Source organism: Scardinius erythrophthalmus (genome assembly GCF_964197995.2).
Source record: "Scardinius erythrophthalmus genome assembly, chromosome: 24".
Taxonomy (NCBI): domain Eukaryota; kingdom Metazoa; phylum Chordata; class Actinopteri; order Cypriniformes; family Leuciscidae; genus Scardinius; species Scardinius erythrophthalmus.
The window spans coordinates 4,469,849-4,487,078 of record NC_138244.1 but is presented as its reverse complement, the minus strand read 5'-3'; the positions used below and the strand labels follow the sequence as shown (position 1 = coordinate 4,487,078).

General features: G+C 36.2%; 1 protein-coding gene across 4 annotated transcripts in view; it reads left to right on the top strand.

Moving 5' to 3' along the window:
* Positions 1 to 17,230, top strand: part of mon2 (MON2 homolog, regulator of endosome-to-Golgi trafficking) — a 58,910-nt gene that overhangs the window by 25,473 nt on the left and 16,207 nt on the right. For all 4 annotated transcript variants that reach the window (XM_081356613.1, XM_081356614.1, XM_081356612.1 and 1 more), the window contains exons 12-24: positions 1 to 190; positions 1,851 to 1,932; positions 2,642 to 2,823; positions 3,919 to 4,031; positions 4,119 to 4,223; positions 5,458 to 5,538; positions 9,535 to 9,608; positions 9,760 to 9,850; positions 11,857 to 11,958; positions 13,860 to 13,970; positions 15,067 to 15,242; positions 16,314 to 16,476; positions 16,767 to 17,060. The exon at positions 1 to 190 is cut by the window's left edge and continues 1 nt beyond it. In XM_081356613.1, coding sequence (XP_081212739.1) covers positions 1 to 190; positions 1,851 to 1,932; positions 2,642 to 2,823; positions 3,919 to 4,031; positions 4,119 to 4,223; positions 5,458 to 5,538; positions 9,535 to 9,608; positions 9,760 to 9,850; positions 11,857 to 11,958; positions 13,860 to 13,970; positions 15,067 to 15,242; positions 16,314 to 16,476; positions 16,767 to 17,060 — 1,764 coding nt within the window. The remainder of the gene's footprint in view (positions 191 to 1,850; positions 1,933 to 2,641; positions 2,824 to 3,918; positions 4,032 to 4,118; positions 4,224 to 5,457; positions 5,539 to 9,534; positions 9,609 to 9,759; positions 9,851 to 11,856; positions 11,959 to 13,859; positions 13,971 to 15,066; positions 15,243 to 16,313; positions 16,477 to 16,766; positions 17,061 to 17,230) is intronic.

Sequence of the window (17,230 nt, the reverse complement as noted above, 5' to 3'; positions counted from 1 at the left end):
CTGGAGATGCTGGATAAGGTGGAGCCGCCCTCGATCCCTGAAGGGTACGCCATGTCTGTGGCGTTCAGCGCTCTGCTGGACCTGGTGAGGGGCATCACTACTATGATCGAGAGAGAGCTCGCCAAACAGGAACAGGAAGAGGCTATGAGAGAGGAGGCGGAGCCTGTGTCGTCTCCACCTCAGGAACCCAGTGAGTGTGTGTGCTGACTTCACTTTAAAGTCGGCATGAAATCTACTCAAATCAATTTACTCTATTTACTTTGTTAGCGCATATTTCTAGTCTTGTGGTGAACAATTAATACGTGCAAGTTAATACACAGAAGAAGAAAAAAGCAGTTTGTCGTGGTAATCTTAAATCAGAATCTGAAAAGTTATTTCTGGTCTGGAACGGCGTTCGTTCTCTGATGATGTCAGTTTGACGACTTGGGTTGAAAACGCTTAAAGGGATAGTTCAGCCCAAAATGATAATTCTGTCAGTAATTAGGCCCCGTTCACACTGCAGGCAAAAGTGGCCCAAATCTGATTTTTTTGGGGTCAAGTGACCAGGTCAGACTTCTTCAGAGGTAGTGTGAACACTCAAATCTAGCCCAGATCTGATTTTTTCAAATCAGATTTGGACCACATACATATGTGGTCCTGAATCAGACCCAGATCTGATTTTTTTCAATGCTGCCGCAGTGTGAACAACCACGGCGGATTTGATGCGACTTTTACGTCAATCTACGTCGACATTTGACACAATTATGCGACGGAGCCCTAGACACAACAGACACAGACAGTAGCCTAACATTAAAAACTTGACTAGATATGGAAAACAGTGATGGAGTGAGTCAATGGAGGGAGAGTGAGGTGTTAGACCTAATTAGTATATGGGGAGATACTTCAATTCAAGCTAAACTAGAAGGATCCTACCGTAACCGCTCCGTTTTTGAAAAAATTGCACACGAAATGGAAGAACGGGGACACAGGAGAACGTGGTTGCAGTGTCAAACTACGCATCCACACAGACCTCTGTAGTGAATTTACAGCCATAAACCCGCAAAAGGCAAAAATAGCCAATTTTTCTCTCTTTCTCCTCGTTCTTCTCCTCCTCAGCACCTGCTCATTAATTTCACGGCTTCCATTACACAAACATTTTGAAATAAATGCGAATATGCTTACTTCCTCCATAACCTCCCGAACTTTAATGCAACCGCGTGCTGCGTCTGATGTCATTGTTATTGTTCTTTTGCGCATGCGGGTTAGTTTGAAACCTCAAACAGTTCACACTGCAATCAGATATAGGTCACATTTTAAAAGGTAATGTGAACAGCCAATCAAAAAATCGGATCTGAGCAAAAAATCAGAATTGAGCATTAAGACTTGCGGTGTGAACGGGGCCATACTCTCCCTCATGTTGTTCAACCCCGTAAGACTCTCGTTCATCTTCAGAACACAAATTAAGGTATTTCTGATTAAATCTGAGAGCTGTCTCACTCCTCCATAGGCTTCTGTGTTAGTGAAACTTGCCGGCACAGAAAGTTAGTAAAGACAATGTTTAAAATAGTCCAAGTGACTCCAGTGGCTCAACCTTACGTTTATCAAGCGACGAGAATACTTTTTGTGCGCAAAAAAAAACAAAATAACGACTTTATTAAACTATTAATTTTCTTGTGCGTCTGAACGTAGGCTCACTATTGGCCAGCATCACACACATCACACACATGACCAGCGTTGGCCAATAGTTTGCCTCCGTTCTGACGTACAACCCAGAAGCGCTGCGCTGTTACACTATGTGAACTCACACTGATGTGTATTTGTTGTGTAACAGTCTGTTGTGTTCCTGTAATGAGAGTGTGTGTGTTTTGCAGTGGCTCATGAGGTTTGGGAGGAAATGGTGAACGCCTGCTGGTGCGGCTTACTAGCGGCTCTCTCACTGCTGCTGGATGCCAGGTACACACACACACACACACACACACACACACACACACACACACACACACACACACACACTCACTCACTCACTCACTCACTCACTCACTCACTCACGCACACGCACACATACACACACACACACGCACACACTCACTCACTCTCGCACTCACTCTCACTCTCGCACTCACTCTCTCACTCACTCACACTCTCTCACTCTCGCACTCACTCTCTCACTCACTCACACTCTCTCACTCTCGCACTCACTCTCGCTCTCACTCTCTCACTCACTCACTCACTCGCACTCACTCTCGCACTCACTCACTCACTCACTCACTCACACACACACACACACACACACACACACACACACACACACACACACACACACACACACACACACACTCACTCACTCACTCACACACACACACACACACACACACACACACACACACACACACACACACACACACACACACTCACTCACTCACTCACTCACTCACTCACTCACTCACTCACTCACTCACTCACTCACTCACTCACTCACTCACTCACTCACTCACTCACTCACTCACTCACTCACTCACTCACTCACTCACGCACGCACGCACGCACGCACGCACGCACGCACGCACGCACGCACGCACGCACGCACACACACACCTTATTTAGCATATGTTAGTCACAGAGCCTGCCTGTCCTGATAATGTTCGGTGTGTGTGTGTGTCAGTACGGACGAGGCAGCCACAGAGAACATCCTGAAAGCGGAGCTGTGTGTGGCGTCTCTGTGTGGCCGTCTGGGTTTGGTGACGCCGCGGGACGCTTTCATCACGGCGATCTGTAAAGCCTCTCTCCCTCCTCACTACGCTCTCACCATCCTGAGCAGCAACTCCACCAACCTCGCCAATAAAGGTACGAGACCAGCGCATGCTGACGTTCACAGCAGACACAACACGCAATCAGCAGATATTCAGAAACAGATTATTAACTTTCAGTTTTGGTCGAAACCGGGGTCGGTGGTCACAAAACCATTTTTGTGACCAAAATGGTGACATTATATTATATTATATTATATTATATTATATTATATTATATTATATTATATTATATTATATTATATTATATTATATTATATTAAATGTATTATATCAAATATATTATATTGTATTAACTATATTATATTATATTATATTATATTATATAATATTTTAATATATTATATTAATTATATTATGTTATATTAATTATATTATATAAACAGTATTATACAATCATTTTTCAAATAAATACATATATTATATCAAAAGTAGCATACACTACAATTTGCAAATGAATATAATATATTATAATTATAAGTAAAATGTACAAAATGGATTCATTTGAATGATACACATGGCAGTGTATCATATCAGATGTGTGCAAATCATATATTCGTTGGCATAAATAATTAGAAAGGGGAAATTTTATTTAATATATGCACTATATTACATATTCATTATATTTTTACATAACCTGTTGTCTTTATTGTTGAACGCATGTTTGAATAATTCTGTCATGAAAGCAGGTTTTTTCCACAGCCACCTTTTAAGCATTTCTAATGAGTAGAAGCATAATTATATCAATAAAAAGTTAAGATAAAAACTTGCAATTTAAATGCTTAGCTTTTATTTGAGTGTTGATTATTAAATTAATTTGATTGATTAATTGATTTTTAAATACACTTTTCGGCTGAATTAAGTTTTCTGTGTTTTCAGTTGAAGTGTTCTGCTAAAAAAATTATCCTTAGTGTATCACTAGCGTACATTTGCATTGATGCGTTTGGCGGATGCTTTTACATTACAATTAATGAGTTTCTGCTTTCCCTGGGAGTCGAACACATGACCTTGGCTTTGCTAGCTCTTCTGTTTGAGCTACTAGCTGCAAGCTTTAGGGCGTTTGTGTATATAAATGTATGCAGTTTAATGAGTGTGTGTGTGTGTGTGTGTGTGTGTGTGTGTGTGTGTTCAGTGTACTCCATCCAGGGTCAGAGTGTGCAGATGGTCAGTCCGTCGAGTGAATCCCACCAGCAGGTTGTAGCAGTCGGTCAGCCGCTCACCGCTCAGCCGCAGGGCACCGTTGTGGTAAAACACACGTTTATGTTTCTCACAGTGCAACTACACGGTTTTCCATGCAAACTAAAACTCTTTACCCTTCTGTCTCTCCGTCAGCTCACAGCGAAGAACATCCAGTGCATGCGGACGCTGTTGAATCTGGCTCATTGTCACGGGGCTTATCTGGGAACCTCATGGCAGCTGGTCTTAGCAACACTACAGGTACAAGTGTGACCAGTTATTAACCAATCACAATCCAGAGAGCTGTGTGATACGGAAATATATGATTGTTCATTTGACAGGGATTCTGTATTTTCCGAACTGAGAAGTATGACCCGTGCAAAGTACAAAATGGCTCTTAAACAATAACTAAACAAACACATTGATGCATTTGAGATTCATGCTCACGCGCCAACCATCTTTCTCGATTTTATTTTTGAAAATCGCTTATAGATCTGAACAAAAGTGAAGTTTTAAGGTCGCCATGCAATTTTCAGCTCTGTGCTTTAACATTTGAACGCAAAGAAATTAATACAGCAATAATTATTAGTATTGTAATTTTACTGTTGTTTTATAAAAGTATTATTATTACTAATAAAAATTGATTTTTTTAGTTTTACAGTGTAGTATTATTAATGCAATAGTAATATATTTCTTTATTAGAAAATAAAAGGGAGTGTATGTGGCAATCTAATTTAATTTAAAAATATATTATATAATATTTTCATTCTCAATTTATTTATACTGTTTAGTTTTGAAGTTGTCTGTCAATTTGTCTTATTTATATATATATATTTTTTTTATTAAATACTGGTACATATAATTTACCCTAAAATATATATATATTTTTATTATGTATATTGCAAATGTATTTATTAATACTGTTTTGCTTTGAAGTCATCGTTGTCCATTTGCTTTGCTTATTTTCTACATTTATTTATTATGCATATATTATCTCTTTATTTAAGTTTATTTATTTATCCAGTTTAGTTTTGAAGTTGTTTTTTTCCTATTGTTTTTATTTTTACATTTTTATATATATATATATATATATATATATATATATATATATATATAAAATAATATATAATATAATCAGTAAACTACAATGCATATTACAAATATAATATATAAACAGTAATATATATAATACATTTTACGAATTAATATAATATGATCAAATATAATGGCTTAAAATGTTTGAAAGCATAGGAATTAAGACTGCAATAAATATTAGTATTGCATTTTATATATATATATATATCATATGTAATATATAATATTAATATATTTTCCTGTTGTTCTGTAAAAAATAATATTTTTAATAAATAAAATACATTTTATTTTACAGAACAATATTAGTGCAATAGTACAATATTTCTTTATTTGAAAATAAAGGGGGAGTTCAGGTTTTCCTTCTTTTTTTGACTCATTTTCATCTGTTTTTCCCTCTAAGCATCTGGTGTGGATTCTGGGTCTGAAACCGGCTGTCGGAGGAGTTCTGAAGCCTGGTCGGGCCGTGGAGGGTCCCAGCACGGTAAAAACAGGGTTCCTACGGGTCCTTGAAATCCTTGAAAGTTTGTGAATCTGAAAAGAAAAAAAAATCCAAGGCCCTGGAAAGTTTTAGAAAATAAACACACACAGATACAGGTCCTTGAAAGTGCTTTAATATATTTTGTGCAAGAAGTTTTCTGGAAAAAATTCCATATTATTTCGTCCGGTCCGCTAATGTGTTATTTCACCAACACTTCATGCCTATGGATACTAGCTTGCTTGATTTACATTAGTTACGTGCGTTTACACGTTACGTCAAGTGTTTCCCGCGTGAGGTACTTTGTGTTGTAAAAACTGCAAAAACAGCCTCTCTCATCAAGGTCAAGGTCAAAGTTAGTTTATATAGCACCTTTTAACAACACGAATGTTGACCAAAGTGCTTCACAAGTAAAGCAAAAATACACACATAGTAAGGAATCGACACACAAAATAAAAACAGAACATTTATAATAAGCAAAAAGATAGTCATAACCTGGAACATCACAAAAACTGCATAGCATTTAAAAAACACAAAATAAAATAAAACGAGTTACTAGTAAGTAGTGTTGCTTTCGTCAACGAAAATTATGACGAAATATTGTCGTCAACGAACCGTTATCACCTGACGAAAACGAGACGAGACTAGACGTAAATGCATGGTCATGTGACGATGACTAAAATACATGTATAATGCAATATCGTTGACGAATAAAAACGAGACTAAATGTGGTTTAAAAAAATAAAAACTATGCTAAAATGTCTCTTCATTTTCGTTGACCAAAACGAGACGAGACGAAATAAAACGTCACGACGAATGAGAGAGTTGTGCGTGAACCCATAGCTTTGTCGGCTTTAAATTCTGGATTGCGATCTGGTCACCCGATTATCAGCGAATTTAACAATATATTACTCCATTAGTTATTCTATTAAAATGTCTCATTGATATATTTGACACATTCATAATCATTACTTTTGCCGGTTCTTTGTGACAGCTGCATGTTATTGGCAGCGTCTCTGGTTACATGAACACGTCACCGCATCAGCACCAGAACATGGAGATTTTATTTTAGAGAATAATCACACAATCTATTCGATATCCTATAATTAAATAAACTAATCGAATATCCAAAAATCGTGACTCATCCCTGCATGGAATCTCTTGTTTATTTTCCCAAATCTTCACTCACGTCACGTCTCAGTCATTTTCTAAAGGTAGGCCTATTATAAACGTTTCTTGGTTCGCTTTTAATTAGGCCTATTATATTCGTATTCTTTACTGTGGTAAAGTAGAAAAACGCTGTAGGACAGATGGCCTACATTTGTACTTGCATGTCAAATTCTTTTTAACACAGTTTGTGCTTGTTATATTAGACATAGGGCGCGTCAAGTTTAGTTGTAAAGCGCGTTTCACACGCGCGGGTGATTTTTAGTTTCACTTTCTCTGGCAGCGCAATCTCAAACATAGCCTAAATATTTCGCCCTTGTGGAGGATAAAATTCGCTCTTCAAACCAATTTACATCAAGTAGAAAACACAAAGATATAAAGAGATCGATATCTTCGTGTTTTCCTGCCTGTGTCCAACATCCCTCTCAAAGCGTGTATATCACGCGTCTTTGTGTGGAAATATAAAACGAGTTTTTTTTTTAAATAACCCCCCAACATTACCGCGGTGGTAAAAAAACTGCCACCGTCACAGCCCTAAATATAGGCCTACTAAATAGCCTATAATAAGATAGCCTTGTTTGAAATTCTATATTGACTGGGTTAAATAGAATCACATTACTAAAAAGAGACTAAAATACAATTTTCATTGACTAAAACTAGACTAAAATGTCATCAGTTTTCGTCGACTAAAACTAGACTAAAATGTCATCAGTTTTCGTCGACTAAAACTAGACTAAAATGTCATCAGTTTTCGTCGACTAAAACTTGACTAGACTAAAAAGAGTATGAATGTGACTAAAACTAATAAAAACTAAAATGGCAGCCTGACACAAAGACTAGACTAAAACTAAAATTAAAACAGGCTGCCAAAAACAACACTACTAGTAAGTTTGAGAAAAAAGGTAGGTTTTAATTGAAGCTTTAAAAATGTTTAATCGGGGAGAAGCTCTAAGAGTTCTCCTTTTCTTTTCAAACGAGCTTTCGGGACATTTAATAAGAGCTGAGATGAAGATCTAGGTGATCTCTGAGGAGAATGTGCACCATAGGCAAGTGGCAAGACAACAGCTTTTTTTAGGGTCCATAATAAGTGACAGTGTTATTTTTGCACATCATGGGCACTTTTTGAGTCAGCTGCAGCATTTTTCATCCTTGTTATTTGAAGATATTGCTCAGAAATGCTCAGGTGCCTTGAAACAAGTCCAAAAATGTTGCCAACCCACTGGGACATCTTATATTTCCACAGGCCAAATGCTTGCATTCATGCATCAGTGTTTCCCCTAGGTTTACAGGTTTGGGGGGGGGGGGGGGGGGGGGATAGATAGATAGACACTATCTATCTATCTATCTGTCACATTCATTGGTTGTCTGGGAGGGTAATGCTTTGCAAAAGTTAACATAAAACACAAATGTTTAAAAAAAATGTTAACGTAAGATATCTCTTTAAAAAAATAAAATAAACATTTAAATCTTTTTAAAATTGACTTTTGCAAATAACCTTTGTTAAATTTATAGAAGTATTTGTTAATATTAATGGACCAGAGCTTAAATAGTTTTATTTTTTAACTAACAACTAAAAAAAGATTTATAAATACTAACAAATATATTGCTCATTCATTGTTCGTTAATGTTAGTTAATACATTTATATGACAAACAAATTTTAAATTGGCTTTTTTTGTGAGAAGTTTTTATTTCTATGATGCATTGGAGAGAATAATCCTGTCAGACGCAGCACTGCTGTGAACGCGCGTTCACGTTTAAACACAATTTAAACAATGTATTATTCAATGCATTACTTCTATATAATTATATATTAAGTTGCTCAAACAAGTGGTAAAATATTTAACCATGTATTTATATTAAAATCTTTTGCATTTCAATTTTAATAAATCTTGCATGTCACAAAGAACTTGTTTTTCCACCTCCACGAATGTCATTATGTCGCCTTGTTGAGGTAAATTGTAGTTTTCCTTGCTTTACCCCTGTCTCAAAATGAAAAAGTAGTATTTAATTAAATAAATTTATGGTATAAATACATACATTTTGTTTAATTAATCGCACTTATGGTGAAATGACTACATTTTCAGGTCAATCTGTGTTCATTTTGACCACGAAACATGCGCTGTCACTTTAATTCAGCGTTTGCAGAACAGCAAAAATCATAGACAGTATATAAACGGCAAAAATAGACTCGGTGCGGAAACGATCGCTGCACTGCTGTATACGCACCGCAACTGGAACGGATCGATCATCGACGGACTGCATCCGCGTGCAGTGTGAAAGCTCTGTAAACATGGGTACGGAAAACAATACTCACCGCATACACACTGCAAACGAAATATGTGTGAAACGGGCGTTAGACTTGGAGCAGGAGAGCTACTCCGGCTGCTACTCGCAGTAGAGTGAGTGTTGCCATCTTCAGTTCAGCGACATATTTCCCGCCGCGCGCTCTCTGTCCGCTAGTGCTCATGTATTTGACGCAAGTGTTTGTTTGTGTGTGAGTGTGCGCGCTTGCGCACTCATTGGTAAACGCGCAAACACAGACAGAAAAGACATGCCATCGTGGAAATAAGATAAATAACATATTATTTAAGGGCTATTTAGTTTTTGTAATAAAATAAAAAAAATAATCTGGCGCTATAAAGAAAATCAAATCAAATTTACTTGACCTTCAAGGGGGGCGGGGGGAGCCGTTAGGAGGGCGGGGCGCCCCCCTTATATAATGGTAGGGGAAACACTGTGCATTTAGCAGACGCTTTTATCCAAAAGAGCCAACAATATTAATAATAATATGAAATGCAGAGTAAATGATTGAGTTTATTTCTTTTCTGTCACAGGTTTTGACCACGGCGGTGATGACCGATCTACCCGTCATATCAAATATCCTTTCCAGACTCTTTGAAAGCTCACAGTAAGAACGTCAGAATAGAAATAATGCATATAGTGCATGATGTCACTGATACTTAATATCAAATACATTTTTAAAAGAGTGCAATTGTTGCGATAAGTCGTGTTTCCATCCATAGATCAATTGTAGAATTGAATGGTGTGTGTGATTGTAGATACCTGGACGACGTCTCTCTGCATCACCTGATAAATGCCCTGTGCTCTTTATCCATGGAGGCCATGGAAATGGCTTACGGAAACAACAAGGTGCGTCGTTTATTGGACCTGATGGTCCTTCAGATGTTACGTTATGTTACTTTGTTACGTTATGTTACGTTACATTGTTACATTGCTACGTTATGCTACGTTACGTTATGCTACGTTATGTTACGTTGTTATGCTACGTTATGTTACGTTATGTTACGTTGTTACGTTATGCTACGTTATGTTACGTCGTTACGTTATTCTATGTTATGTTACGTTATGTTACGTCGTTACGTTATGCTACGTTATGTTGCGTTGTTGCGTTATTACGTTATGTTACGTTATGTTACGTTATGCTACGTTATGTTATGTTACGTTATGTTACGTTATGTTATGTTACGTTATGCTACGTTATGTTACGTTATGTTATGTTACGTTATGTTACGTTACGTTATGTTACGTTATGCTACGTTATGTTATGTTACGTTATGTTACGTTATGCTACATTATGTTACGTTATGTTACGTTATGTTACGTTACGTTATGTCATGTTACGTTATGTTACGTTATGTTACGTTATGTTATGTTATGTTACGTTATGCTACGTTATGTTATGTTACGTTATGTTACATTATGCTACGTTATGTTACGTTATGTTGTTATGTTACGTTACGTTACGTTATGTTATGTTATATGTTATGTTACGTTATGTTATGTTACGTTATGTTATGTTATGTTACGTTATGTTACGTTATGTTACGTTACGTTACGTTATGTTACGTTATGTTACGTTATGTTACGTTATGTTACGTTACGTTATGTTACGTTATGTTACGTTATGTTACGTTATGTTACGTTATGTTACGTTATGTTACGTTATGTTATGTTATGTTACGTTATGTTATGTTATGTTATGTTATATGTTATGTTACGTTATGTTACGCTACGTTACGTTACGTTATGTTACGTTATGTTACCTTATGCTACGTTATGTTACGTTATGTTATGTTACGTTATGTTATGTTACGTTATGGTGAGGCCGCAACATAAACTGGAATTGGCAACCAAAGATCCTTTTATACACTTTTATTTATAAAACCACAAATGAAAGCACAACTTCAGGGATGAGAAAAGGCCAAAACACCAAACAAACTCCTAACAGACAAACAAAATCCCTATCAAAAGGAAATACTATAAATTATCTCCCTATCTAATGAAAAACATGAGAAAACAGTGTTTACAAAAGAAATGTCACTCACCCCCTACAGCTTACAAGTGTGGATATTTACAATACTTTACTAAGATATAACTAAGATAATAACTAAGATATTTACAATACCAAATATACAAAAAGGAAATGAGATTGACAGCCACTATCAACTCAAAGCCAAAATTCACACTGCACACAACAGGCTAGCTAGCAGTAGCAACACACTGTAGCAAACCCACAACAGCACAAATCACTAGAGATGGCCATTTCAAAACACTGCTTCATGAAGCTTCGAAGCCTTTACGAGTATTTTGTTCCGAATGTATCAAACTTCCAGAGTCACGTGATTTCAGAAAACGAGGCTTCATTACGTCATAACTGTTTCGAAGCACTTTGAAATTTCAATGGTTCACTGAGAACCAATGAACAAGTGTCTGTGGGGTTTACCTGATCTCTGATCAGTTTTATACATTTGTAGACGTTTTAATTAGACATAAGTATAATTAAAATTAATAATGGTAGTTAAAAGTCTCTTATTGGCCTATTTAACTGAACCAATCATAGAACAAACAAAAACAAACCCTGACAATTGATATAAGAACATAGACACTCGATAATCTCATAAGATGATTCGATAATTGCATGTGAAATATTTTACTTTCAATAAAATTTTTGCAATCGTTTGTAAAAGGTGTTTTTATGCATGTTTGGCCTGGGTTTTTGTTGCATGTACACTGTTCTGAGCACTAGGGGTCACCGTGGAGACGGGTGTCGAGTGTTTCGAAGCCTCGCAAGAGACAGAGGTAATGATGCTGAAGCCAACTGCAGATTAATTTCATCATGTTTCTATCTCTCTCAGGAGCCGTCTCTGTTTGCGGTGGCCAAACTGTTAGAGACTGGACTGGTGAACATGGACCGGATCGAGATTCTCTGGAGGCCGCTGACGGCTCATCTACTGGAGGTGAGACCAGGGGCCAATCAAAACAATGCAGCTCCTCGTTTTGAAATCATTATTTAAATAATAATATTTTTTTTTTATAAGACTGTTTAAGGCTTGAAGTTTTTTTTGACCATTTGCTTTATATTTATATTTTTATTTATTTTATGTTTTTATTTTATTTATTATTTATTATATAAATTATTTATTTATATTTATACATATTTTTTGTTTTGAAGTCATCTTTATCTATTTAATTGGCTTAATTTTTTTTTTTTATTGTTTAGTTTTGAAGTTGTCTGTCAATTTGTCTTATTTATATATATATTTTTTTATTTTTTATTATCTGCTGGTATGTATAATTTATTTAAAATTTGGTCCAATTTTTTAATTGACTTCTGTATATTAGTTCATTTGTTTATAAATACTGTTTTGCTTTAAAGTCACCTTTGTCCATTTGTTTTGCTTATTTTCTATATTTATTTATTTATTATGCATATATTATTTCTTAATTTAAATCATTTTATTATTTATTTATTTATACAGTTAGGTTTTGAAGTTTTCTGTCTTTATATGCATCTTTATATACATCTATATAGTCTTTGTCCATTGGTTTTAGTTATATTTTACACAATTTGGCATTATTTTTCTTCTGTGTACTTCAGCTCTAATCATTAATAATATTGTTTCAGGGTCTCGAAATACTAATAATATTACTGAAACAAATTTTACTAATATCAGTACAACTAATTACAGTAAATATCTGTTGTAACGAGATGAGCCCTATTCTGAAATGTTAATATTTAATATTAACGAGCTGCTCTAAACCGTCTGCTCTGTACTTGCTGTCCTTGTCTGCTGTACTCACACTTCTTCTGTAGTTTTTATATATATATATATATATATATATATATATATATATAGATATATATATATATATATATATATATATATATATATAGATATAGATATAGATATATATATATATATATATAGATATAGATATAGATGCTGAAGCACGATGTCCTCATGTTGTCTTATTCCGTCTTTTTCCCTTCTCTGTCTTTTGCGACATGTCTGTTTTGTAGAAGGTAAGTGCCAAATTTCTTTTTAACCTCAGAAATCCTTCTCTTTGAGTAGTGACTCCACTTTTTAAATCGGTCTGTCTGTTTTCAAATCAGCCTGCGTTTTGTTTCATTCCATGTTTTTGTTGTTGCGTTAATCAGATGTTTTTGTTTTCATAATGATCTTAGCTGTCACATGACTCGCATCAAGCGTCTTGTGCTGCACACTGAAACCCAGATCACAGAACGGCTATTTTATATGATAATTATTTTCAGAATGTCATTTTATACCTTCAGCTTTGTGTTGTGCAACTTCAGAAAGTCAAAAGTAATAGAGTAGAAATAACAGAAGTCAGAAGTTTAAATAGACGCTTGACGTTTTGCTCCATAGAGTTGAATGCATTGGGGAATGTTAATGCAAATAACGTGAAAGGACTTTCTGACTGTGATTTCAAGATGGCCACATTATTTTGAAATTATTTAATCATCTGCTTTACTTTTACATTAAAAAACACACCGATCTGTGATCTACACACTCCAAATCCAACCCTCTTGTGATCTTAAAAAAAAATCTAATTTAATTTATGAATATTTTGCAAATCAGTATATTTATATTTTGCATAATTTTACACAATTTTATTTTATTTTTTATAACCAATATCTATTGCTTTGCTTTTTTTCTTGTGTTCATGATGTTATTTTCACCCTCCATTTGCAATGTTTGATTTGTCTGTCTGTATTTCATTAATGGGTGAATCTCACCCGATGCGCTCATACTTCACCACAAAATCATAAGAAAATAATTACGAAATTATATATTGCATAAGAACATGAAGCCTCTTATGCCATTATCTTTGTCAGGTGTGTCAGCATCCTAACACTCGTATGAGGGAATGGGGTGCAGAGGCCATTACCTCGCTGATCAAAGCTGGACTCTCCTACAAACACGAGCCACCGCTGTCCCAAAACCAGGTAATAATTCAGTCGGATCTTCTCAGATCAGGGCTACTTCAGAGTAGGGTTGGGTATCGTTTGAATTTTATCGATCCCGATTCTTATCGATTCCTAATTTCGATTCCAATAAGGTAAAAAACAAACAAAAAAATCTTAGATATCATTCATATTTAGTCTTAAAGCAAAACTGTAGCTGAATATCTTGAACAAAAATCAACAGGTTTAAGAACACTTACACCAGGAACGTTTGCCTGTGGTTTAAAAATACCATAGAAAAACACCCAACTAATATAAATTTCAAGCATTATTAAAGGTATGGTATATAATGCCCCTTTTTACAAGATGTAAAATAAGTCTCTGATGTCCCCAGAGTGTGTATGTGAAGTTTTAGCTCAAAAAACCCACAGATCATTTTTTATAGGATGTTAAAATTGTTAAAATTGTCACTTTTTGAAGGTGAGCAAAAATGCATCGTTTTGTGTGTGGGCTCTTTAAATGCAAATGAGCTGCTGCTCCCGGCACAGGGGGCGGAGCTTCAAGAGCTCGTTCTGAGCGGAGGCATATAGAGCCCTTTGTTGCGAGGCGGGGTTTATGTAAATTTTAGGGTTGGTGATGTCACTAACCCGGGAGGAAGCTCATTGTAGTCTCTACCTGCCGTTTGTTGTAGTCCTTAAAAAGTGATTTCTGTAAAAGCAAATATCTCCCTTTGCTTTGAACTTTGAGCGTCGTAACTTTGCAGATGTTGTTTATGCTCAAACAGCAACATTACACACTAACTAAAGTTAGAAAAGTGAAATCACAATCAACCACCCCTTTAAAGACAGGTAAACACTCAGTAATTAAAAAAAGAAGAAATAAAAAATTTGCAATCGCAACAAATAGATACAACTGAACAAAGATACGATTGAAATAAACTGAAACTGAGACTTGAAATAAAAAAGCGAGTTGTCTCTCGCTTGAACTGTTTAAAGTCATATTGAAATGCTCACAAAGGAATCGATAAGAGTAATCTAAATTTTAATTTTATAACAAGTAATCGATTTCCAGCCGTACTTTAGAGTTTGATTTTGGTTATTGATTGGACAACACTTAACCGATCCCCTGTCCTCCTCAGCGTTTGCAGCTGCTGCTTCTGAACCCATTGAAGGAGCTCTCCAATGTCCTTCACGCTGATATCCGACAGAAACAGCTGGAGTGTGTCCTGCAGATCCTACAGAACCAGGGAGACAGTCTCGGACCGGGATGGCCTCTGGTACTGGGGGTCATCGGAGCGATCCGAAACGACCAGGGGTGAGACACACTACCTGACCTTGCTGAATAGACCATCCTAATCCTCTGGTGCCGTTTGAATTATTTAAAAATGTATTTATAATTTTTACTTCATCAGAATGGTACAAAACTTGGAAAATGTTTTGGCACTTACTATGTGAACACAAAATCATGGACATGATTCGAAAAGGTTAAAAGGTTAAACGGAGAAATATAGACACAGTTGTATTGTTCGTGGTCAAAAATGACGAATTTCATCTAGTGGAAGCGTTTGGTACTGCGCCCAAACAAAATCTTAATGAAAGCTCATTTTTTGAAATGTCAAGCTTAAATTTGTTGATTTTCTCACAGTTTTAGAGTAAAACGTGTTTTGGAAAATATATGTTTCATATAAAAAATTAAAAATAGTATTTTCTAGTATTTACTATAGTATTTATAGTGTCGTCTTTTAAAAAGAGACCAAACTTCAGCCTGTGCACTAAAGCTTTTAAGATTTTCAGGTCTATGCTCAAAAAGTGAATAAATGGATTCACTTAACTACTGCGTAAATATAATATAGTACCATAAAATCCACAAAAAATACAAAATATTAAATAAAAACATTATCAAACTAATACATAGTACATTTTATTAAATTTTTTATTCATTTTAGTCCACGAGAAGAGCACCAGACCCCAATATACTCATGACAAAGTTTTTTGTGTAATCGCCAAACTTTCCCAGAAAGTTTCTAACAAACTTTGTTTTTGTCTAATTTAGTTTGAAATGTCACACCACTTTGTTCTTCAAGCAGTTTTCTGTTCGTCAGCGACTAGATATCACCCATGAAAATGTACCAAACAACAGTAAATGTCCCCAAATTTTGCAAGAATTTCAATATTTTCATTGGTCCTGTTTGGGTTATGCTAGTTTGTGCTGGATTGGTGCTTGGTCAATCCTGAAAACTTCCTTGGTCAACCAGCTTCCAGAGGGACCAGGCTCTTGTGAAGCCAGTTGACCAAGGAAGCCTTTAGCTAGTTAACAGCTAGCAAAAGTCACATTTAAAGTGTTGGTCTTGGAGAGTCTCATTTGTACGCATCTTTCATTCCACAGTGAATCCCTCATCCGAACAGCGTTCCAGTGCCTGCAGTTGGTGGTGACCGACTTCCTACCCACAATGCCTTGCATGTGCCTCCAAATTGTGGTGGATGTAGCCGGCAGCTTTGGGCTCCAGAACCAGGAGCTGAACATCAGCCTGACGTCTATCGGCCTTCTGGTGAGGATTATCGCTAGTGTTGCTTGTAAAATCAGTAACACTTTACAATAAGGTTCATTAGTTAACATGAACTAAGAATGAACAATACTTCTACAGCATTTATAATTCTTAGTTAATATTAATTTCAACATTGCGAAGACAGTAACAAATAAATTGCTCATTGTTAGCTCATGTTAGTTAATACAATAACTAATGTTAACTAACGAACCTTATCGTACAGTCTTGCCTGCAAGTCAAGTTCCTTTGGATAGATGAGTAGACTGAGTGATCTCTTTCTCCACTTTCTGCAGTGGAATATCTCAGATTACTTCTTCCAAAGGGGAGAAGCCATTACAGAGGAGCTGGAAAAGGAGGAAGCGGTTCTCCTGAAACAGGCCCAAGATAAAGGAGAACCTCTGAACCGACCCTTCCACCCGGCACCGCCCTTTGACTGCCTGTGGTTGTGCCTGTATTCCAAACTGGGCGAGTTGTGCGTAGACCCACGGCCGGCAGTGAGGAAAAGCGCAGGGCAAACCATGTTCTCCACCATTGCTGCTCACGGGACGCTGCTGCAACCACCGACCTGGAACATTGTGGTTTGGAAGGTACTGGATCAGACTTGGCCAGTTGACGAAATTAACTAGGGATGCATCGATATGACATTTTTTGCCGATAACCGATAATTCTTTGTATTTGAAAGCCGATAACCAATATATTGGCTGATAAATCTAACTCCAAAACAGAGGTATTTAAAAAATCATGCATGTTTAGTCAT